The following is a 24348-nucleotide window of genomic DNA, read 5'->3' on the forward strand; positions in this document are numbered from 1 at the left end:
AGAATGCAAGGTTTGATATCTTCACAGAAAATAATGTGGCATTTATCATTCTTTGTTCTTTTGTACTGAATGAAAAAGTAGAATAGAATACTATGGTCACATGTAAGAACTAAGTGTCCACATGTTCATTCTCTAGCCTTGTATGGTACACAGGAATCAGAAATATATCTATGTCTTTTTTAGCAGATGTGAGTTGATAAGAGTAGATCCATTTCTAATGAGAGTGAATTAAATTATTTTCTGCAAAGCAGTATTGTGGGGATTATTATAAAACATTTTTCCTAAGCTTCAGTATTTTTAATCTTCTTAAGGGAAAATACTATGCAAATTAAACATGATTCCATAAGACAACTGCTTTACAGGAATGAGTGTGGTAGATCACTGCTACTCCAAACCTCAATGTATATAAAAGTCAATTTGAGATCTTGTTAATAAACAAGTTCTGATTCAGAGGATCAGGACGGGGGCATCATTAGTTCCCAGGGGATACTGATGTTTCTGGTCATTAGAATTCACATTGAGTAGCAAATGTGTGGATAATTCATCCTACTCTAGAAGTTCTAAGTGTTTATTGATAATGGCTTTGTAGGAGAGAATGGATTTTACTCAGATATTGAAGGATGGATGGATTTGGATAAGCTATTATGGAGCAAAATAAAATAAAATGGCACGGAAACGTAAATTAGTGTATTATGTTTATAGCAAAGTGAAGAGAGAGTTATGGATGCAGTTGCAGACCAAAGAAGATTTTTTAAAAATAATAAAAGTCAGCAAGAATAGCGTAAGATTTTGGTAGGCAATGAAAGTTGGTGTTGGGGTGGGAATAAATGTGTCCTATGATAGAACTGAGAAGACAAATATATTATAGTTATAAATTCTTTGATTACTCAGTACTTTGAACATATAAGAAATCATTTGACCCTTGCAATGAGGAAAACAAGGCTTACACAAGTTTTAAGGGACTTACCTAAAACAGAAAATTTCAGACTTGTGCCTGGAACACGGACCTTCTGACCACAGTCCAGGGTTCATTCCATTCTTCCTAATAATCTTTTTGTCTCATGTATTTTAATTTGATTCTTATGCATTCTGACTGGTCATACTTTTAAGATAGAGTCTTAGCAATAATTTTAGAAAGTCAATCTTCCTGCCTTTTCAACATTGTCTTCATTACCCCTTCTGCTTTACTATTTATAACAGTAGGTTGCCCTGTTGTAGTCTCACCTATTGGAGGATGGGGAGAAGGGGAGCAAGTAGATTGGCCATCTTACTTGGGCTGAAAATTTTATTGTTTCACTATTCCATCAAGCATCAGGCTTCTAGTAAAAATTTCCTCAAGAAAGCCAAGTTTTAAACTCATAGTCACTTTTCAAACTTCCAGAATTCTGTGAAAGTTCTAAGTTGTTCAAGCTCAGTTGAGCAGTAGGAATGGAAATCAAATCCATCTACTCAGGGACGTAGGTGAAAGTATGAACTATATAACACATAACATACAGTATGATCTATTGAACACTGAGGATCACCCCTCTTCCTCTATGTCCTTTTGGCTCTTTTATTGCCAGTGTATTTTCTAATGGTTCTAGCAAGTTCGTCCTTTTAAAAACAAAACAAAAACAAAAAACAAAAGCAAAATACTGTCCCAGGGCACATAAACTCAAACTAAGTAAATGTTTCTATTCATAACTAGTTTTCCTAAATATACCACTGCCCTAAACAAAAGTAGAAAACTACATTAACTACACATGAATTATAATATGAATAGGATTCATTCAACATCTTTCTTATCATACTAACCAACTAACTCAAAGATTGTTATGTTCTTTTCTCAATTATAAAATTACAAGTGATTTTAGTTTACAGACTAAAACAACTATTTTGAAAATATCTCTCAGAAAAATCCATGCTGGTGATTACTTCAGCAAAACTGTATGTTTGAAATATGGATAGTTTTACAAACCCACATTTATAAGTAATCATTTTATTTAAATCTTTGTTTTTAAAAGTCCTTCTCCACAGAATATAAAATTATACATATAAAGTTATAGCAGTATTGTTTGGGATTTTAAATGTAAGTTATTAAAAATAATGAGTATGGCTTAAAAAATGTATTTACTTGAATATTTGGCAGTCATTAAAAGAGACATCTGTTCCAGTAACTGGTGATTGCTTTGTTCTAAATCCCAAGCAAGTGTTAAAGCAAGAAATCAGATTTTAGATACCTCAGTTTGTTATATTTGAATTAAACAACCGTGATATTATTTTCTTTATATAATTGTGTAAGCTTCTAAATGTGATAAGAGTATTCACTTTCTTTTGGAATGCTTAATATATTTCAAAGATTAAATTATGATAAAATAATATTAATCACTAGATATCAGAAATACTTCTCTTATGAACCAAACTTTCAGATAAATTTCAGATGACAATTTAGCCAAGAGTTTAATAGAGTTACAAAAATTTCAAGAAATACATCTACATTATTTTGTATATTTTGTATTACCCATTATAAAATAGCTCTGTTTTTCTCTATTAACATTTTGACAGTGCTTCTTATTTTAGATCCTCTTCAGTAAAATCCTGCTAATGCATTATTCAATATCGTGTGGATTTAAATATCACAGCTCAATTCACGCTCCCTGAAATATGTTTAGCCTATAGGGCAGGTGTTGGTTCACTCTTCTCACAGGAGGTTATTCAACTACCATCAGATTCCTAATTACTTCCAGAAAAAGCCTATCTGCAACCTTTAGTCCATGGTGATCAATAACTTCATATGCCATTAATAGTAATGAGCATTGCCCTTTTCTAAGGGAAATATAATAACCTCAAATTATTAAAGGATAATAGAGATGTACATTCTAATGAGATGTTGATAACTCGAAATAAGATTTTTCCAATTAGGGGGCGCCTGGGTGGCTCAGTGGGTTAAGCCGCTGCCTTCAACTCAGGTCATGATCTCAGGGTCCTGGGATCAAGTCCCACATGGGGCTCTCTGCTCAGCAGGGAGCCTGCTTCCCTTCCTCTCTCTCTGCCTGCCTCTCTGCTTACTTGTGATCTCTCTGCTTACTTGTGATCTCTCTCTGTCAAATGAATAAATAAAATCTTTAAAAAAAAAAAAAAAGATTTTTCCAATTACTTCTTTTCTAGCATATTTATTCTACGTGGTCTTATCAGTCCAGATCTATGCCAGTGTATTTTGATGAAGTTTCTTGCAAACCAGGGTTGAGACATCATATTCCCACTGGAACTAGGCAGATAACATAAATGCTCAGCTATTTAAAGTTTGACCAAATTACCTTCCCTTGAAAATACTTTCCCAGGTCCAAAAAAAAAAAAAATCACTAAACAAAACTCCTTGCAATGACTTTCAACCTCAGAAAACTGTGATAATGGAGAGCTCCTCCAAAAAAGTAAGTTTTTTCCTTCCATGTGTAAATTTAAAACAAATGTTAATTACAGATTTATTCATACAAAACAGACTTGTTCATAACGTTATCACAGATCAGTTTATTATTTTTAAAAGAGAAGAAAACAACGAAGAAGTTATAGTGAACAGAATATGATATGGAATGGAAAGTAAGAATTTACAAACAGAGATGGAACTGGCTCTAGCACATGAAGTCAAGAATTTTAAATAACAACAGAAAACAAATTCACCTTCTCCATGACAATTCGCTAACAATGGCCTTTTTATGTGATCAATATCGACCTAATATTAAATGGATATTTATGGAAAAATAGTTTAAAAAATTGGGTTAATAACAAACAGGTAAGATATCTTACTATAAAAAATTGGACAGTGCCCCAGCCGCCCTCTATCCCCAAGTATTTCAAAATCCTACTAAATTTCTATCAGAACTTAATCCATATTTCATTTGGATTTTTAGAATTTTAGTTTCTGACAGAACTGAAGAGCCAGCTGTTCGGTAGATAGGCAACTAAGAAAAGTGAAACCACATACAATGCTGAAGTGGTTACTCTTCCTTCTTGTCAGGCCTTCAGTTTTCCAGTGCAAGAGTGAGGACAGGGCCCCTTTACACTGTGAGGGGAGGTAAAAACAGACATGGCCTTGGGGGCCTGCCTTCAAGACAGTGTGGGCTCTATGGCTTTGATCTCTTCAGGTACTATTCTCAATGGTGTGTAGTGTCAGTCTATGTATCAGATTTGCTTTTCACCAGAAGGCACACAACCCGATCGAACTTCCAGCGACCCCTCCCCATACTCTCTTTTGGGCTCATAGATCCTGGCCACACCACTTCCGGGTAGGTTTGACAAAATTTCTGCAGAAGCAGGTGCTGGATGAATAGAATTAGCATGACTCTTAAAGAGCTAAACTTCCTTTGGCTCCTTTCAGGTGACATGTGGGAAGAGACTGTGAGGTATGTGAACTTGACAGTAGGTGAGGAAGCCCAAACTTTTACTCTCCCCAGAGAGATGCCTCAGGCTCCGTTGAAATTCAAACTGATAACCCCTTTGTATTAATCTGATGAAAATCAGTTTTTAAAATATCGTGTAAAAATGCTCAAATGATTATCTATAGTTGCATTTGAATGAACAACATATTTATTACGGTTTGATTCATCTCTGTTAACCTTTAATGCGAGTTGCAGTTCTACAGAAAGCGGGAGCAGAGTGCCCCACACGGCATTCAGGTTCATTTACCTTCTGAACACTGAGGAATGTCACAGACTTCGTAGCGTACCTCTGGATTGCTTGTGAAACACCAAGGTCCCCCTTCTTCCCCTCGAGGATTTCGACAGTAGTTTTCCTGTAGGTCTTTACCCCGATAGCTCGAAGGCAAAAAGCTAGTTTTAAAATGATAATCATTACAGTATAAGAGCATGCAACTTTATTTTGGGCCTCTTAATTTTACTCATCAGTGGGCAAGTTTTTCCTGAGGTAAAGAAATCCTTTATTCTACCTCAGACTTCCGTATCTATTAACTTGAACTTTATCATTTTCATCCGCCCTTAAGATACTTAAATTTTATAAATATTTGCCCGACCAAATGCCCACATTCAACATCATTAACAATGACTAATCTCTGGAGTCGCTAATAGCCAATCATTCTAGAACCTAACTGACATTGTTCAAACCACAATTTCAAAGCTCCCCTCAAAGACAGCACGTGACTGAGCAAGGCCACTGAGAGAATGGAAGAAACACTGCAGCCGACCTTGAAATCTCACTATTACACTGCTTATCCAAGATAATTACTTGTTTATTCCTTTTCTCATGAAGAATAGCCCTCTTTTTTTCTGCCTAGCTGAGAAACAGGTTGATGAAGTGACACAAACAAAAGGTCTGGAATCAAATTAAACCTGGATTCAAATTTCAGTTCTCTCTTTGACTAACTAGAGACCCCAGCAGGTAATTTAGACTCTCTCAGCCTTTTAGCTTACCTGCACACGGAGTATAACCGTAACTTACAGCATCTTACGCTTTTGGGGGTGTTTTTGAGATGACAGAGTAATCAACATTCAATAAATGCTACTTATTATTAAGCTCACTCCATTTAGTAGTGTTTACCCTGTCACAGTGAAAAACAGAATTATTTATTCTCTTCAAAAAATGAGCAATTTTCACTGCAACTGGGGTTTAGTGGATTAGTGCTTCCAGACTGTTTGTAACAGTTTGCCACTGGGTGCAGAGACTATAATGCATTGCCTTCTTTTGAAATTTGTAATGTCCTACTTATAGTTTTATCAGCATAAAGTATTTCAACACAAAATCAGAAAAATCCAATGACTTTTTCATTCGTTTGTACTGCTTGTGGCATTGGCTTCAATGATGCTTTCTTCTGCTGGACTGATTGCAAAAAAATCTTGTAAGAAAGAATATATACCATGGGTGACACTAAACTTTTTTTGAAAATCCAGTTACATTTTCGATACTCAGTTCATTGTTGCTATAAAGCTTTATTTGTACTCTTAGTATTTCTGACTTCTGACTTGTACTTCTAGTGAAGTCAAATGTGTTTCTGATCCATTGAAACTTATTTAGACATCATGGTTTTTTTGTTATGTTGTGCCACAAAATGTATATGGATGTGCGCTGGGTACCCAGAAATATTTCATAATGACATTTTTTCATTTGGACATGAAATATACCAAAGTTAAGTCCTCAGAAAATATAAATTATTGGTTCAAAAAAGTCTACTTTAAGAGACTTACTACTAACCAAACATTTTCAAGGAAACTAGTATTATAAATATTATGAAATTCCAAAATGTCTTTAAATAGAATTTATATTCTTACTTCAGTAGAATTTTACATATGGGGAAACAAAAATTAAACATCAGGCCATATGATTGACGTAAATTGTAATACAATTAACGCTCATCATGATTTCACAGTTTCTAATAGTATTTAATTTTAAAATAAAAAGAAGGCATTTTTACAATTAATTTTGGCCCTTTTATTCCAGAATAGCTTAAGATACCTTTTGTTTGTTCCACTGCTTGAAATTTTCTTACAGTTTTGCCAGTTTTCCAACAACTTTTCATAATAAATTTCTAATGAAATACTCATTTTTCTGACAGAATCAAAACTGACTTTTACTTCAGATTGTTTTTTGTAAAGAAATGCATAAATTTATCTAAGAAAATGCTCCTATAACTCTATTTTATGAAAAAAAAAACTTGGCATAGTAGGGTAGAAAGAATAAATTATTGTTAATCACAGAATCTACATTGTTGCCCCCAAAATATCATTTAGCTACTTATATGACACTAGTCTTTAGTCCCTACCTAATTTATTTACTCTTTGCTTTTCACTTCTTCACTTTTAAGATATATGGCACGAATTTACTATAAGGTCCTTTTTGGCCATTTTATGTGTTGAGTTTACTTAGAAGAAATTAAATAATGGATTTAGTTAAAAATAAGTGATTTTGGAGGAGACCTTTGTTGTATACACATACACACACAAACACACAGAGAACACATATACCTTGCCAGTGGATTTGTAAAGCTAAAAAGAAGCTGTAAAGAAGTAGTGAATGAATCAGTCAATGGTTTAGTAGTAAAAATACAAGTAAGAAGAGAGAAAAATTAAAAATCAAAATAGATATGGCAGAAATATGAATAATATTTTCTCACTGGAACTAATAAAATTTAACTGAAAAGGAAAGGTAGTGCTTTCCATGATTCTATGTCAATGCATATGAAATTCCTTTTGAGGACATTCATGACATTCTGGTCATCTCTTTTTTCATCCTTTAGTGTCTATGGCTTTTTACCCAAATTAGCTGATTTTCTTTTGTGTCCTAAGGTATAGCCTTCTTTTCTTTAGCATGCTATACTTGGCCAAGGCATGAAGAGATCCCTGCTCTTTTCACTTTTATATGTTCATTCAACCAATGTTGAATTACACACAAGTCCTTTGCCAATCAAAGGTTCTGTAATAAACTTTTATTCACATATATAGTATTGGTGGTTCTTTGTCATTGTTAGCAAGGCTTTAAGAGAGAGAAGTAAAGAAATATTTAAAGCTTAGTTATATCATCATATACTTTGAATTATAAATTGGTTCTCCTGGGTGCTAGTCACCTTTTCTTTTCTTTTAATATAAACTACATTTATGGGAAACTTGATCTATTCTATCATCTGCTTCATTAATGAATGCTGGTGGCCAGTGAAGGATATAGATGTAGATATCGAGTCACCTGATTTTCTGGTTAAGCTTCTATACTAATTTCATCATCTATCATCATCTTCCCATTAAGCTACTTGTAAAATAATTTCAATTTAGGAGTCGACAATAAATCACTCTTCCAGACAGATATATGTATATATTTTTTTCCATTTCTCATAAAGTTAATCTTTAGATAGCACTTAACTTTAAAGTGTTAAGTTTTCATGCAGATAGACCAATAATCTGCTACTTGATAAAAATTAAGTGTTTCCATTGTTAAACAAACAAAAGAAGATTTGATTAATATACAAGATCTTCTCAGCCCTAAATCTCTATATCACAAGGAAATGTTTGTTGGTAAAATAGCTGATTGGACTGGGAAGCCAGTTCCCAGGGAGATCTATTTCATATGTACTCTTCTCACACAGAATCACAATCATAGAGAATTTGGGTTGAAATAAGACCTCTACTGGGTCAGTCCAGTGCACTCAACTAGGGTAGGATTGATTTCAAATGCTATTCCTTTGTTCATGAAAAACTTAGATCGATCTATTTAAATTAAATTTTTCCTCATATGGTGTCATGGGAGTCACACCATGCAAATGCTTATGAGGGAAGAAACCAATTATATTGGATTTTTTGCTTTGTAATATAATGCTATATTTCAGAGGTATTTGTGTGTTATTGTAAGTAACTAATTTGGGGCAAAAATTAGTTGTTTTCTGTTATTAGAACCCGGTAAACTAATAGGCTTAGATACTTAATAGCAAGTGTGAAATTAGGCCAGAATCACAGGTTTGATTCCAGTGTAAAGCAACTAACTCTTTTTCTTTATAAATGGGACAATTAACTCATGTCTGTTTATAGAAGTAAAATCATCTTGCATAATTATGCTCCTCAAAAATGAATGAAATGATGGGGTGCTTGGGTGGCTCAGTGGGGTAAGCCTTCGGCTCAGGTCATGATCTCAGGGTCCTGGGATTGAGTCCCACATCAGCTCTCTGCTTAGCAGGGAGTCTGCTTCCCCCTCTCTCTCTCTGCCTGCCTCTCTACTTGTGATCTCTCTCTCTCTCTTTCTGTCAAATAAATAAATAAAATCTTCAAAGAAAAAAAATGAATGAAATGAGATAAAAAAGTGAATTAATCAAGGCAAAGTCATCAACATTATTACAAAAACAATTCACAGTATGCGTCCTACTGCTCAGTGTTTCATGCTCTATTTTATGTTAAAAACACAGGTTATACAGTGACACTGGCTCGGTTCACATTCCGGCCAGAGCACTTACTAGTTGCGCATGACCTTAAAAAGTTCCTAAGGCTCTTTGTTCTTCAGTTTCACTGTATATAAAACAGAATTAATAAAACCACCCACTATGTGGTTCTTGGGGGGATTAAATGAGATAAACAAGATAGACTATTCAGCAAGATACTTGGCTCATGGTAAACTAGATCTTCCAATGCACTTACTAACCAGGGAGAACTGTTTTAAACTACCTTGGTTCCTGTCCAAATTATTTGCGAAATAAATCCTGAAAAACTGGGGCTAAATTTAGTTTTTTAGCGAGTATTAGAAATCTATGTTTCCTCCATGATGATTAAAACTCTCAGACTAATGAGCCCATGGATGCTGTGTTTACTCATCTTTAAATAGAATTCATCTGTTACAATGAACACAATTCTTTTCTGCAATGTAGACATTTAATTTCCAAGCAATGAGAAGTTTTCTCAAGTCATTAGGCAATAGGTAAAATGGGAAAGCTGGTCAGTCTCTGGTATGACTTATTAGCAGAAGTTCTCAGTTTTGTCAGTACTTTGGAATCATCTAGGGAGCTTTAAAAAACAAAATACCAGTGCATGGGTTATTCCCCTAAAAGATTCTAATTTAATTGGCCTGTGTTGATGCCTGGGTGGTGAGATTTATTAAGAGCTCATAGCAGGTGATTTTTAAAGTGTAGCCAAGGTTGTGTACCACCATAGTTAAAGTATAGTCAGGCCCTGGCTCAGGCCAGAATCTGATCCACCATTTTTATATCAGGGTCAACCTTTCCACTCCAGCTGCAGAGTGCTGTAGTTTCTGGAAGGCAAAGAGAGGAGGGGGGAAATTTTTTTTTTAATCACCTTTTCATTACTTCCTCACCAACACCAAGATGTATGAGCTGACATTTTTGAGGTAAGATACTGTTAGGCTTCATCTTCATGATAAATTTATTCACCTTTGAATCTCAGTCATGAATTCACGTAACCCTTGGCTTAATGCAATTCAGCAAAATTGGCCATTATTATAGAACCGTAGGATTATTCTGAAGGACTCACAGGAGATTGCTAACACACATGTAAAAAGGAAAGGTTCTACCCTCTTTTTTCCATGCTTTTCTTACCTGTGTTCATGAGGGATCATGGAATTCCAGGGCTGGCATTTGATGCCACTCTTAGTGATAGATACCGTTCCCTTGTAGCTACCTCCTTTACCAATGATGCAGTTTCTAATGTAGTCTATCAGAAGAAAGCAGGGAAAAATTTTATAACTATGTGTACCATATGTTATATATATTAAAAAAGAAAAAGAAAATTCCATCCAAATCTTTAAGTACTTAATGTTTATAAGTTCGCTCAAATCATACTGACATTTCTTGCCTGCAGTTTCTACTATTTTCAAAACAATACATTTCAGAATAATACAAAACAAGAAAAAGACTTCTGAGAAGTTTTAATTTTATGACTATATTCCTGGATAACAGCAGAGATTAGTCTATATACTTAATGTAGATTAGTGCATATACACAACTGGCTAGGCAAACTTAATTTGACAGAATAATTTGCTCAAATATAATACTATTTTAAGAAAATGTTAAATATAAAAATTAAGTAATATGTAAAATCTATTCAATTCAAAGGGTTACTTTAAGATAATAAAAGTAACTAACTTGTCTTTATCTTAGTAAAAATGTATAGGTTTTTGTATATGCGTCTGTGTGTATGTCTAAGTGACAGTTGTATTATGTTGATTCTTATTTTCTATATTTTTGTTAACATTTCGGCTGCAAAACTATAAAGCAATTCAATTTAAACAAACTATATATTCCTATCAAATAATAGTATATACAGTTACTAGCAACCTAGAAGATTAAAAGGTGATCTTATACTAGATCATAAATTATGATTAAGATTTATATGTAGAGATCATCTTATTTTCTTTTTTTTAGGATTATCTTATTTTCTACCATAAATTAATTTTAAGTGTCTATGTTTTTACCAGGGAGATTTCGTGTATATTACCAAATACTCAAATTTAATGACACAATACAGTTTAAGAAAATACTTAACTTGAAATAAATACTATTATCATAAATATAATCCATAATTATTATTTCATGTGATAAGAGATTTATTTTGTAAAACTCATATTTATTTAACAGTCTCCAGTTATTTCCTCGATATAAATCTGCTTTGGACCAAAGTAAATACCTGTGAATATAGTATCAGATAAACAAAATAGACACATTAATAAATAATATAATGTCAATTCTTCTTTCAAAGATTTTCAAAGTATATAATTAGGAAAAGACACAATTAATATTTCAAAATCTCCACATTAAATTATCAGCAATCACCACCATGACAGATTAGTTACCCAAAGTTTTGAACATTTAAAATGCTATGTAATAAGCTCAAAATATACTATGATATAAGGTGTTTTAAACTATTAATTTAAGGTGGCACTTTCTAAAATGAACATGGACAACATCAGTTCTAGGATATGCTCCTAGAAATAAATAAAGAGGGAGGGAGCAGTCAAATTACGGGAAGTTTGGGAAATACTCTCTTTAAAATACCATATTGAAATAGTCAAGACACTAGTATACTCTGTCTTAAAGGACTAGTTGACTGTGTAACAGATCCAGCATATAATAGAAAAATTAGTGGGAAAGAGCACTGTGACAGAAAATTACATATATTTTATGCTTTATATTGTTATGAAATATTTAGGGAGAACCAGTTACCTTTGTTTTCATAGAGATCAAATTCATGACCAAACTCTTTTTTCACTCCACTTGTCATGCTATTGAAAGGTAACCAGAGGCATCGTTTCCTTGCTTTATCAAAAACAAAGGCCCTGAAAAAAATATCTAAATGAAAAGAAGGAATACTACAATTTATATAGTTTTTAAAGAATGGGTACATGGTTTAACCAAGGAGGGCAATATAAAAGAAAACACACAGTTATATATGCATCATAATAAACATGAGTGATTTTTGAAACTACCATTTTGAATGCCAAATAAGAAGGAACAAAATCAAGTTTTCATACGTGTAGATTTACATATAAGAATACTATTTAGTAATGTTCTCATTACTTTAAATGATGTCTAGAAAAATGAAGTCTTAAACAAGCAAAATCAATATATAACACAACTGCCTGGATTATTTCTGAAGACTTTTTTTGTAAGTACACAGCAAGTGGGAAGATTTTGTTTTTAAGTATGTACAAATGATTATATCTGATATATCGTGACTAATTCCCAAAGTTTGTAATTGTGTAAAGTACATTCTAAAAAGATATTTCCTAAAATGTATTAGCCAAATCACAGTCTAGGAGATTCTCCTAGCAAAAGGGATCTGAAATCAAATGTCTGTAAAATTTTGCATATTATATCCCTTCTTGGTGAGTTATAAAACATGGATGCTTATTAAAGGTTATGAAAATCTTGTATCAGGATCAGTGATTATGTAAAGCAATGTTCCCTAAATAGACTTTCTTGCTAGGTATTTTTAATTTAAAAAATCTATTAATATCACATTGCATATGCTCTTGATATATCTGTCTTGAAGAAAATTACGAAAATGTGTCACTCCTACAATCATCATTCCTATAGCTAAATATGATATTGGGTTTTGTTGTTCACTAAAAAAAATCTCTCTAAACAAAATGATAAGTAGGAAAAAAACCTTAACTGAGAATAGTAAAGAACTTGATAAAATTTTCAACATATTAAGTGTTACCATGTTTTACAATGTAGAAAATGAAGTGGAAATGTAGAAATGTAGAAACTGAACTGTTTACCTTCCTTTAAAAAATGGTATTAAAACTCCTCACTATGTTTGTGCTAATTGCAATGCCACCACCATTAGTTTAAGTAACTAATTAAAAGAAATATAGATTTTCTAAGAATAATGATTTTTTTCATTTCTAATCCATATAATATCTTTTAAGAACATCTATTTTTCTCATAATTTCAGATATTCCAAGCTAGTCCCTTATTTCTTAGTAATTGCCAACTTTTAAATAATTTTAAATAAGGAGAAATAACTTTTATGAAACATAAAATATGCTATAAAATTATTTAAAGTATTTTACCTATGATCTCATAGTTTTATATAGTACATTTTATTCAATATCCAAATAACTTCAAAAATTATATGCATAAACTTTGAGCTTTGACTTATACATTGAAGATTTGAAATATCTAACTACAAGAACATCTTACAGCTGAAATTGTAATTAAGAGCAAATCATAAAAAGTATATTTTTGCAGTGCTGGCAGGTAACTTGAGAGGATTGGCTATTAATAGATTTGAATTTTGATCTGGTGGACTGTAGCCTTATGTAATACATGTTAAATTCTCTATAATGTTATTATAGCATGTTGGGAGTGTGTTAAATGACTTTGAAGGCATAGTAATTAGAAAAAGACGACATATAAAAAAAACTAAACAGACATCTAAAACCAAATGTTAAAGTTACAGTTGCTACTTTACTTCACATTAAAATAAAGTTGAGTCACACATATATAACTACTTTTCTATGGATAATATGGCTTCGACATGAGAATGCCTTGGAGGTGACTCATGAGGCCCATCAGGAACATGCGAGATTTGTTTCCATGAATACACACAGGCAATTCCATCTGACAAGTGGGTAACCAAGTTTGCAGTTTGCTGACTTGAATTCACCCTTTTTGCTCATTCCATTACAATGCCATATTCTCTCAGAAAAGTGTTTCCTGAATCACTTCATGCCTCCAAATAGACTGGATCCAAACAATCTAGAGTTGCATCTTCTTTTAAGTTTGACTTTAAGAGTCTTTATCTTCTCCTTATTTTAATTATTATATTCCTTTCAGTAATTTACTTTGTCTAGTTTCTAGTTGTTTACAGCAGGTAGGCAATTCCAGTACCAGTTACTCAGTCATGGGTGGAAGAAGAAAGCCTCGTATTTTCTTCTCTTGAGTCAAGTCATGGATAGCAGTTTTCTGAGGAGCTTAGAATCAGGCATTCTGGTCCTCTTTCCTACCCAGCAAAAAAGAACTTCGATCTCTGTAAAATCAATATTGTTGATACCTTCTCAGGAGGAGATCGTGTTTGAGAATGTTCCACCCCTCACCCACTGAATCACAGATGTTTTCACACAGCATTGTTGGTGTTTTCCAAGCACTTTGCATATTTGCCATTGTCTTTCAATGACTCTAGTCCATGTAACAAGCCTGCAAAAAGATCCTTTAACTCATTAAGAATCTAATTTCAGAGTATCACAATATGTCCATTCAGTTCTGAACAACCAATGTATTTAGTGATTGCAAATACATGTGCATATATATAGAAGTGAGAAGGATGACACATTTCTGGGCAGAAGAATTCTTTCTGTACAAAGATATTATACATGTGGTTTTCTGCACAGTTTGCAGTAAATTTGAAGGCTAAATGTAACTCAACCAGAATATAGTAGGAAAGTATGAAACTTCATATGCATGGGATATGTAAAGATTTGTAATCAAGTTACATGTGTTCTCTAATGCAGCATAATCATTCTAGTTCCTCCTAAATAAAACATAGGGAAGGTTTTTGTTTTATTTTGCTTTTTGGAGATAAGGCTGACTAAGGTGAAAATCAAAAGGTAGTAATACTTTCCTTTCTCATGGATTCAGGACAGTGTATTTTCAAGTTCAGAGTTAAAAATAAACAATAAGATGAAGTTCTCCCATTTCCCTTGCCCCACCTTCCCAAGCCTGTGAGGGGAAAATACAATAAATCCAACCTCCTCAAGTGTCAGAATATCACCATAAATCTACACAGCTCTGATGTTGATTGAGAGTAGTTTTCTCTAATTTATTTTTAACAATCTCAAGGCATGAAAGTCAGGAAAAGAAACAGAATTATCATAGGAATAAACTTGCAAAGTCAATTCCCCACTCCACTTGCCAGGAAATATCTCCCTGAAAGTGACAGTTTGGCAATAAAAATACTTTCAGAGGAGCTGTATATGAATAGAAGGGAGATAGTCTGTCCTGCACTACATCTGTTGAGGACCTCCTCTGATCAGGTCCTTTCCCCCAGGCCCATAACACTCATTTCTCTGAAAAAGGTAAAACGAGATTAGCATCGCTTGCCACGGCATTACTAAAATGGGTTCACATTACATGTCACTGTCCAAATGCAGTAGAGTAGAATTCAAAACTGACAGGATATCATGCACAGTCCTGTAAAAAACAGAATGAAATAGGGAATAAACGGGTATAAAGTAAATGAGGGGATGGGAATGTTTACAAACAAGAAGGAGGATTGCATTTTCTTCAGGCAATTCAGAAAATTATTCATATGCACGAGTCTCCTTCGTGGCCCCAAACTCCCAAGTCTTATCCTTGAGATCATTGGCAAAGTAGGAAGGAATTCTTCCCTATGAGGTTAGACAGGGAATTGCAAATGATAAGAAAACCCTCCATTTGGATCCCCTCATGCCTCTTTGAATCTTTCTTTAACTTTTCACCTGAAACTTCATCATCACTACACCCAACTCCTTTTGAACAGCCTTTGCTGCTGACACCAATCCTTCTATTTTTTTTTTTTTATCTAATTCTCTCAACACCTTTTATTTAAATCCCTAAAGACAATGATGTAAGTTGCAGTAAATTCTGGCTCTGATCCAATTTATATTCTGAAAATTCCTTCACTCCTCTTGCAAGGAAAAAAAAATTACTCTGAATAGAATATTTTAAAATGTTGGATAAAAGGCAATCTAATGGAATTTTAGTTTATAAAGTCCAACTGTTCATAAGATGAGAAAACACAAATTCCATAACCAAAGGCACTCTGAGTTCTAAAAGATACCTGTTTATGTGCTCCCCTTTACTCATGTTTCCATCAGCTTAGAGCTACATTTTCTGTTATAATGAGTTAAGACTAAAGTCAAACTTATGCTTTTAAGGGCAAATTACACTGAATACAAAGGGAAAAAATAGCCCCCCAAAAACCCATGATGATAATTAGTAGATGCTATATTTGGATAGTTACCCTAAGAACAAAATGAAGCAACTTACTTGCAAGTGAATGGAAGTCCTTTATTCCTAATACATCTATTGGCACATTGGTCTGCAGTGTTCATTTTTTTTGTTTTTATCTTCAGTAATGGGTCTTCTTTAATTAGAGTAGTCTTTGCTGACTTTTTGAATTCATGAAGTGTGTTTCTTCTTTTCTTCTGTCCTTCTATTAATAATAATAATTTTTTTTTAAAAAATGGAGGAAAAGCTTTTAAGGCTCATATAGAAAAAAATGTCCTTAAGGATCATCCACAAGATAGTGATTTTATCTGAGAACATTCTAGAGCTCCAAAGATTGGGGGTGAAGTGAGGTGGGATTGATACTCTTGGATAGTTAAAAGCAAGAGAGGAATATTGTAATCAGTGAAGAATAAGTTAACTTGTCGTGTAGGGTCACTCATCTACATACTTTAAAATGAAATATGCTTTTAAAAATTAGGACAGAGTTCACTCTACAGAAATAAATGACATGATACTCTCCAAAAAGTATGAAAGCAAATGCCCAGGCATATCATATCATGCTCTATAATTAAATTTGTCATTTCCTTCTACAGTTGGTCTTTATGTAAGTTATAGTATTAATTAGATAAGTCAATTCAATTACATGTGAGAAACTTCTCACTAAAAATGGTGCAAAGGATAAATTCTTCTGGCTCGCTTTAAAGTATTTCATATTATTCAGATTTTAGCCCTTCTCATTTCCTACAGAAGTGTTTTCTGTGCTTGGGGGCACTATTTCTTAAGTATAACTGAATTGTTTGTCTTGAAATTAAGCCAAATGCTATAAATCAAATGTATGTAAAACTTCAAGCTTTAATGTAGCAATATCATTTTTCTTCATGAGTGTATTCTACAAGGCCCCTAGATAGCACGAAGCCTCCTATTAAAAATGGGAAAAACAGAACTAAAACATCCTAAAGGACTTAATCTTATAGATGACTTTAGAGTATCAAGAACTACTGCTTCATTCTTGATGTGCCCAAAGTTACCTAGTTTCTAGTGATGGTTACCATCTTCAAAATGAGGATCAAAATGTCTAAGAAACTGCATCTGTTGTACAATAAGGATGGGCATGATTGTGCCTCTCCTCTGCCTGCCAGTTCTTTTTTTTTTTAATATAATTTTTTATTTTTTATAAACCTGCCAGTTCTTTTGAACATCCTTATAACAAAGGCAGTAATAATATATTCATTTTTAAGATGAAGAATCCAAGACACAGGGAAAAATTAATTGCCCATTTAGCAAAACTCATTTGAAACCCAGCTGCCTCACTTCAGAACCCCCAGCCCCCGCTCTTTAACACTCATGATGCCATCTTTGAAAAAAAAATTCTAAGTAGGTAGAAATATGGCTTATAAATATTTTCTGAAGATCCGGTTCAGAGCTATCAGTAGAAAAGAAACTTGGATGCTTGAGCAGGAAATGCATTCCTGGTCTTTATATGTGGTGAAATGTGCCAAGAAAAGAAGGTGAAAATTTTTGTGCAGAAAACTTGGAAATATGGCTAGCAGAGTGAGGTACAAACAATGGCATCACACCCTCAATTTGCCAGCAACCACTGGCTCCAGTTGGTTTATTAAACATGCAGATGCTATTCATTAATGTCCAGCCTAACCTGAAGTCCACAATAAATAAAAGAAAACATGAAGTCCTCTAAATTTCTGGTCCTCTGTAAAACTCTACAACACAATCCCCAAAAGACTGGTACTAATTTCTGTAAAAATGTTTTCATTTTTAACTTTTCTTTGCCCTACAAGATGGAATGGCCATGGTACAACAGATATAATTTAAAAGACATTTTAACATAGGAATTCATTCAACCAAATAATCTATCAACATGTTATTTATTGAGTGTGGAGCAAATGACTTGCATAATGTTGGAAGACAGATGATAATCCTGGCATTCTTACCGACTTGCCAAATGACTTTGTTTAATTACCTGAAATGCTAATATACCGATGACTCGGTCTACTAAAATAAAAGTTATATTATATTTGGAGCTATTTAAATTATAATTATTAAGTAAATATTTAGACATTAATTTGGATAAAAATGTTATATATGTGCAAAATTTCGGCTTTGTTTTTGAAATTCCATTCTTTAATTTCTGACAGAAAAGAAATTGTTATGCTCCCAAGCAAATAAGTGGTATAATTCTTTTCACATTTTGGTTTCTGCCACAGAACCATGTTAATGGAAGATATGTCTCTGCATTAGGAGTTTCTTCCTTTGACCGTAGTGCACTATATCTTAAGTGCTGTGAAGTGTTTCACAGAATAGTAATCATCTGATTTCCTATGTAAATTGGAGTATTTCTTAGAAACAAATAGTAGTTTATGGATGCTGAAAATCTATTAAATAAAACTATATAGAGATATGTGGATTATATACATATATATATTTCTCAAATAAATTCAGTTACCTAAAAATATAGAATTAAAATTGGCCTGATGAATAATGTGTTTATTATACATATCTAAATGTGAGAGAAGAGCAGAAAACTAAATTTTAAAAGCCTGAGGCAAACATTAAATTCAGAAATGTATTTTACTAATTAGCAAATAAAACAGAACCCCTTGTGGATGCTCCGGTTTCTTGGCTCAATACCATGCAATATGAAGGCAAGTATTGAAGACTCCTGTAGAGAAAACAGGTCTCTGTGGGATTGTTCGTTGTGTTTAATCCCACTGATCCTCAGTTGTCCTATTGAGATGTGTTAATGTGTGACTATACCTCATAAAAATAGTCTAATTCTTGCTTGTTTTTTTTTTAAGATTTTATTTATTTATTTGATAGACAAAGATCACAAGTAGGCAGAGAGAGAAAGAGGGGGAAGCGGCTCCCCGCTGAGCAGAGAGCCCCATGTGGGGCTCGACCCCAGGACCCTGAGATCATGACCTGAGTGGAAGGCAGAGGCTTTAACCCACTGAGCCACCCAGGCGCCCCTAATTCTTGCTTGTTGATAAGTTTTTCCATCACGTCTTTCATCTAAAGATAAAAAGCATCCAGAAAAGCAAATAAATCTATGATTTCCCTTTACTAGATAATAAATAGGAGTGAAAAGCTTGTATGGGGCTACAGAGCTAACCAAAGGCAATGGGAACCAGATACCAGAATCCTCTTTTCACTATTTATTTCTCATGATTGAGAAGCTTTCCTTTATAATTTAGTCATTTCTATTGGGTCAGTAACAAATTACTCAAAAATGTGAAGTTCAAGCTCATTGTACATCATGTAATCCAGGCATCTATAAAACTAATTTCTTCTTCAGTAAAAGAAAAATTTAAACAGGAGTCTAAAAGACAGCATGTCAAAATAAAACTCCTTTTCTGAAAAGATATTCAACTTTTTCTTCCATATGTATTAACAACTGATGATTGTTTTACTGAAAACAGTTAGAAGATCAGCTTAATTTGGGAAGAAACTTAAAGAAACAAAAACAAAAACAAGAAAAACAACAACAAAAAAACCCCACCACTTTGGATCAGATTTTTCCCTACTTTTTTTTTGTTTGTTTGTGTACATAATTATTAGTTGAAGTTTATTAACAAAATATTGAAATGAAATCAAAGGATGAGAGATCACTGCAACTTTGTCATGCTTTCTTGTACTTTAAATTACAACTCCTTTCTCCTCAACTCCCAGTATGGGAAAACATTCTGGAAGCTATATTTCCTGAAGAACCAGAAATCCCTGTTTTAGAGCTGAAATCATTAGGATCTTAGTGAAAACCTACAAACAGAAAGTAGGGTCAAATGTATCAAGGTGCTTGAAGAAAGACACATTTCTCCCTCTGGTCCCTGGCCTCACACTCATTTCTCTCAGTACCTCATATATTTTCTTCTCTGTATGGACTAACCACTGACTTCAAAGGAAAACCATGCAAGGAAAGGATTTGCAGGGTGTGGAAAGAAGCAGGAATCTGGCTCCACATATTCTGAGAAACCTACCCACATGATTAGTGATTAACAGCTTGAAGTGGCAAGATGTTAAGATGAAAGTACACAAATAATTAATGGAGGGAATGGTTGTGACTGGAGATTTTAGCCTTCCCAAAGACAAGAATCATAAATACTAATTCACAGTCTCATTGCTGTTATCTAGGGCTTGGATTTCCCAGTTGGTATTTGAGAAGTAAGCAAGATAATCCCTTCCAAAGAGGGATTATACAATGAAGTGTATTGAAGATGTATGTATAATGTATAATGAAGATGATACAATGAAGTGATAGTCAAGATGTGATTCAGGGCCTCCCTTCTTCATCTTAACTCAGCTTCCTTGTTCAGGATGTCATTGTCACAGACATTTCTTCCTGATTTCTTCCCTCACCACCTGTTTCTGCCAACAACTCTCCCTCCATGCACCAACCAAAACAACCATGCTGAAGTACAACTTAAGTCAGGTCTCTTGTCTACTCTTAAGATTTCCAACTACTACCCAAGTAGTTTCCAACTACTACCCAACTACTACCCAACAGGTTGCCACAATATTCATGCTTATGCATGCAACCCTATCTCATTTTTCTAATCACAGGCCATACTGGTCAGGTGCTCAGTGCACCAGTCGCACATGGTTACCTGTCCTCATGCTTTTCACCTCTATGTCTTTGGCCACTTTGTGTTCCCCCAACTTCCATACTGACCATACTATTATCCATTTTTCCATATTCAATTTGGGTACCATATTTTCCCCAAATTTCTTAAGCTAGAAATGAACTCTAAACCATAGTATTATAGTATTTCTAACATGGAGATTTTCATATATTGCTTAGAAAAATGGATTTTTAAAAAGCATTTTCAGTTGATTTCACTGTTTCTGGCTTCAGTATAAATAAAAGGGCAAAAAAGAAAAAAAAAACCAGCACATATTGCCTTCTCATAGATTTGGGTAGGAATCTCAGCTCTATCTCTTTACCATAAGATAATTAAGGTTGTTAACCTCAATTTAACTTCAATTTCCCCATGTAAAATAAATTGAATACTGCAAATCTTATTAGAGTTAGATAATTTCTTTTTTAGGACATTGTCTATAATAGTTGCTTAACAAGTGTAGGTTTCTTTCTCATTTGTCCATCTTTATATTTCCACAGGTTCCTGGACATTAGATGCTTACTTAATGCTTCTTTTGGTACCGAGAATTGTATATCTGTTTCCAGTGTAGGTGGAAGTGGATGGGGGTAATTCTATGTAGACCAGCTCCTCCTGTAAGGATGGCTTGGATCCACTATTTGCATATTTCTTAAGAAACATTGCAATAAATGATCTCCATAATACATTCTGTTATAATTGGATGTCACCTCATTATAGTATCCACTACTTTTGTAACATTGTATTATTTTGCAATATGTACAAATGTAGACTCAGGATAAACCTAAAAGTATAACCAAAGCAATTAACAACAACAAAAAACCCTAAATGTTTAATGTTAGAAGATATAAAAAAGGACAAACTTTATATGTTCTAAGGACTATCCATGGTCTCCATTTTGGAGAATGTTATTAAAAAAAAAAAAATCTATCAAAATAAACTTGCCACCCAACCTAAGCCAGACCCTTTTTTGATGACAATTTTAGCATTATCCACTTCAGGAATTATTCACAGCATATCTGTAATTCCCAATTGGCCTTGCCTTGCCTGCCAGCACACTCTTGGGCTACATTCTCCCTATACTCAGGAAACGCTGTCATTTCAACATTAGCCAAAGTGAAATATAATTACGAATGTATATCTCCTGCCAAAACTTCGTAATGCATGCCAAAAACAAATAGACATTGTCTATGGTTGATCTACCGTTTGGGTTTTCCACATTGTGTTTCCTTTGCATTAGCAAGATGATTTCAGGTAACCGTAATATACTTCAGACCGTCACCATTTGAACCTTTAAAAATGAAAGCCCTCCAAATATTAGCCGTGATTTCAGTTTACGCTCAAAATCCCCTAAAATCAGCAATGCCTTATGAGAGTTCATTTTAGCATGACACACCTCAAGCATGATAACCTGCCTGATGGAACTAACTTCTTTTTCACCTCTTTGGAAATCGTACCTACTTGTTTTCAAACTGGTCCTTCCTGCACACTGTTGTTTTTCACAAGGACCACTCCACAAGATAGAAGAAGAAAGCCATGTGGGTCGAATGCTTTCCCTTGTCATTTAGCAAATTCTCGATGTTTTCAACCAGGGTATTACATCAGAAACTGATCAGAGCTCTGATAAATTTCATATTTAGCTTATCTCCAAAGATATGGCCAGCCCTCTGGTTTGTATTATGAAAGGGCCATGTCTACCATGTGGGCATCTGTTCCATTCTTTTATTCCCTCGTGCCTACCCATGGTGCTCACTACCTTCTCCCATTGGCATCTCAGCCACTACAATGAGAGTACAAACAAATACAGATGTTTCCTCTTGCCCTGATAACAACAGAAAACTTCCCAAAGCGGCAAATGGAATCTCTACACTTCCAGGAAGGTAGTACGAACTCCCCAGCAGTTCCTTCCCAACCTGTAAATTCGAGGGAGAAAATGGGAGACTGAAAGGAGCCGTTTGCCAGCTTTAATCAGAGTCACACAGTTTGTGCCTCCGTTGCACTGCAGTTTCAGAGGGCAGGCATCCATACCCAGACAGAATGAGATCTCAGAAGAGAGGCTTTCTCTTTCATTTTTATGACATGCATATCTCCAGAGTTTAACCTGCCTTCTCCAGATGAAAACCTGGATAAAGTCATCATTTAGCGCTGAAAGTTGACTGAGTGACATGGGGTAGAGGAATGTCATGGCAAATAATCCTCTGGAAAGAAGGGAGTCCCTGTTGTACTGACAGTCACTCTCCCCTCTTCAAGCCCAGACCTTCTGTTCAGCTTTAAACTTGTCCAAACCCAGCAAAATTTCAGCCAGCATTAGCACTTCATTCCTGCCCCACAGTCCACAACCAGGAGGCTAAGGGGGAGCCTGGGCTGGGGTTGGGGAGAAGGACACATTCAGGGGATGTTAATTATCATTGTAAATGCTTTGCAAACAGAAGAAGAGAATATCAAAAGAAAGAGCCGAGATGTTTAAAAAAAAAAAAAACAACCCATGCCACACACGGAGTTAAGAAAGGATGCTGAGGCAGGGGTGAAGAGGGTGTTAAGAAGAGGAGAGGTTAGCAGGAGAGAGTTAAAGGAAGACTCATAAGGAAGAAGAGAAGACTAACCTGCGTAGGGGATGGCGATGGGAAGCAGAAGGAGATGGAGGAGGACATGCTGCAGCAGCAGGACTGGCAGAAGTTTGGTCCCCCACATGGTGCTGCCGGACGCGCTGGCGGATCCCACTGGACGAGATGCCTGGCTGAGAGAAGCCTGTTCCGACTCAGTGCCTAAAAGAACCAGTCGGCTCTGAGCAGCTTTTTATTGCGATGAGCTAAGTTTGTTGTGTGATTAACTGGAAAGATCTAGGTCTGAACTCCCTCTTACGGTAAGAAACTGTTTAACAACAGCCCTTACTCTCTTCCACCCCCTTTCTCTCCTCACTAACTTCCCCCCACCTCCACCCAACAACACCAAAGAGATCCCAGGTCCCCGCCACAGCCCCCCCCTCCCAACTCTGCTTAGGAAAGAAACTTACAAAGAAAGGGTCACCTGGCCTGAGGCCAGCTCAATTTGGAATCTCGAGCTCCAGATCCCTGTGACTCCTATCCGAGTAGGGAAGGGAGGAGCAAGGCTCAGCCCAAGAGCTAAATCAAGGCACAGGCAGAGGACCAACTCGCTAAATTTAAACAGGAAAATACATGTGTTTACATGTCTCTTTGGGAAAAGAGGAAGGGGAAGCAGCAGCAGAAGAAAGCGAAGAGCTGCCTTTCAGTCAAATGTGCTTTAGCTTCTAATCTGTCTGTTTTCCCTGCTGGAGCAAAGTAGGGATTCAAAACACTGACACAGGTTCCCTGTGTGGGAGAGACGGGGAGGGAGGAGGGAGGCGGGCGAGGAGGCAGAGCCAGGCAGGTCCAGCCCAGGTAAAAGGACCTTAAGTAAGAAAAGATGTGGTATTGTGGGGTAAAAATAAACAAGCAACAGACACCCACTGTGTCAGGTAAGAAAACTGCCCCAGCCCCAAATGCTCAGAGCAGGCAGCTTTTGGCAGCTACACTAACCTGTGCAAACAACACAAATGTACCTAAAGTGCATCAGAGCAACTTGTCTGATTTGGGATCTGTGATAAAATCTGGTCATGCTCTCTCTTAAAATAGCTAAGAGATTAGGATTATCTGCTGCCTGTCTCTGACAGATAAATGCAGCATGGACTATGTGTCCATATACCACACACGCACGCACGCACGCACGCTCGTATGTCTGTATGATGCACGTACCTTCTAAGACTTCAACTGGAAATCTCTCAATCCATTTTAATTCCTAAATAATGAAAGTGCCCCT

General features: G+C 35.0%; 1 protein-coding gene across 4 annotated transcripts in view; it reads right to left on the minus strand.

Moving 5' to 3' along the window:
• Positions 1-23699, minus strand: part of HGF (hepatocyte growth factor) — a 101142-nt gene extending 77443 nt beyond the window's left edge. The window contains exons 1-6 of one of the 4 annotated variants that reach the window (XM_004739619.3): positions 23546-23699; positions 23136-23297; positions 15947-16112; positions 11636-11748; positions 10013-10127; positions 4663-4805 (exon numbers count right to left, since the gene is read on the minus strand). In XM_004739619.3, the coding sequence (XP_004739676.1) occupies positions 4663-4805; positions 10013-10127; positions 11636-11748; positions 15947-16112; positions 23136-23223 (625 nt within the window). In that variant the 5' untranslated portion in view covers positions 23224-23297; positions 23546-23699. Of the gene's footprint in view, positions 1-4662; positions 4806-10012; positions 10128-11635; positions 11749-15946; positions 16113-23135; positions 23480-23545 lie in introns of those variants that run through there. The other 3 variants (XM_013060667.2, XM_004739621.3, XM_004739620.3) reach the window with 3 other exon arrangements.
• Between the last annotated feature and the right edge of the window lie 649 nt (positions 23700-24348).

Source organism: Mustela putorius, unplaced genomic scaffold (genome assembly GCF_011764305.1).
Source record: "Mustela putorius furo isolate JIRA1106 unplaced genomic scaffold, ASM1176430v1.1 tig00003845_pilon_pilon_pilon, whole genome shotgun sequence".
In the NCBI taxonomy this organism is placed as follows: domain Eukaryota; kingdom Metazoa; phylum Chordata; class Mammalia; order Carnivora; family Mustelidae; genus Mustela; species Mustela putorius.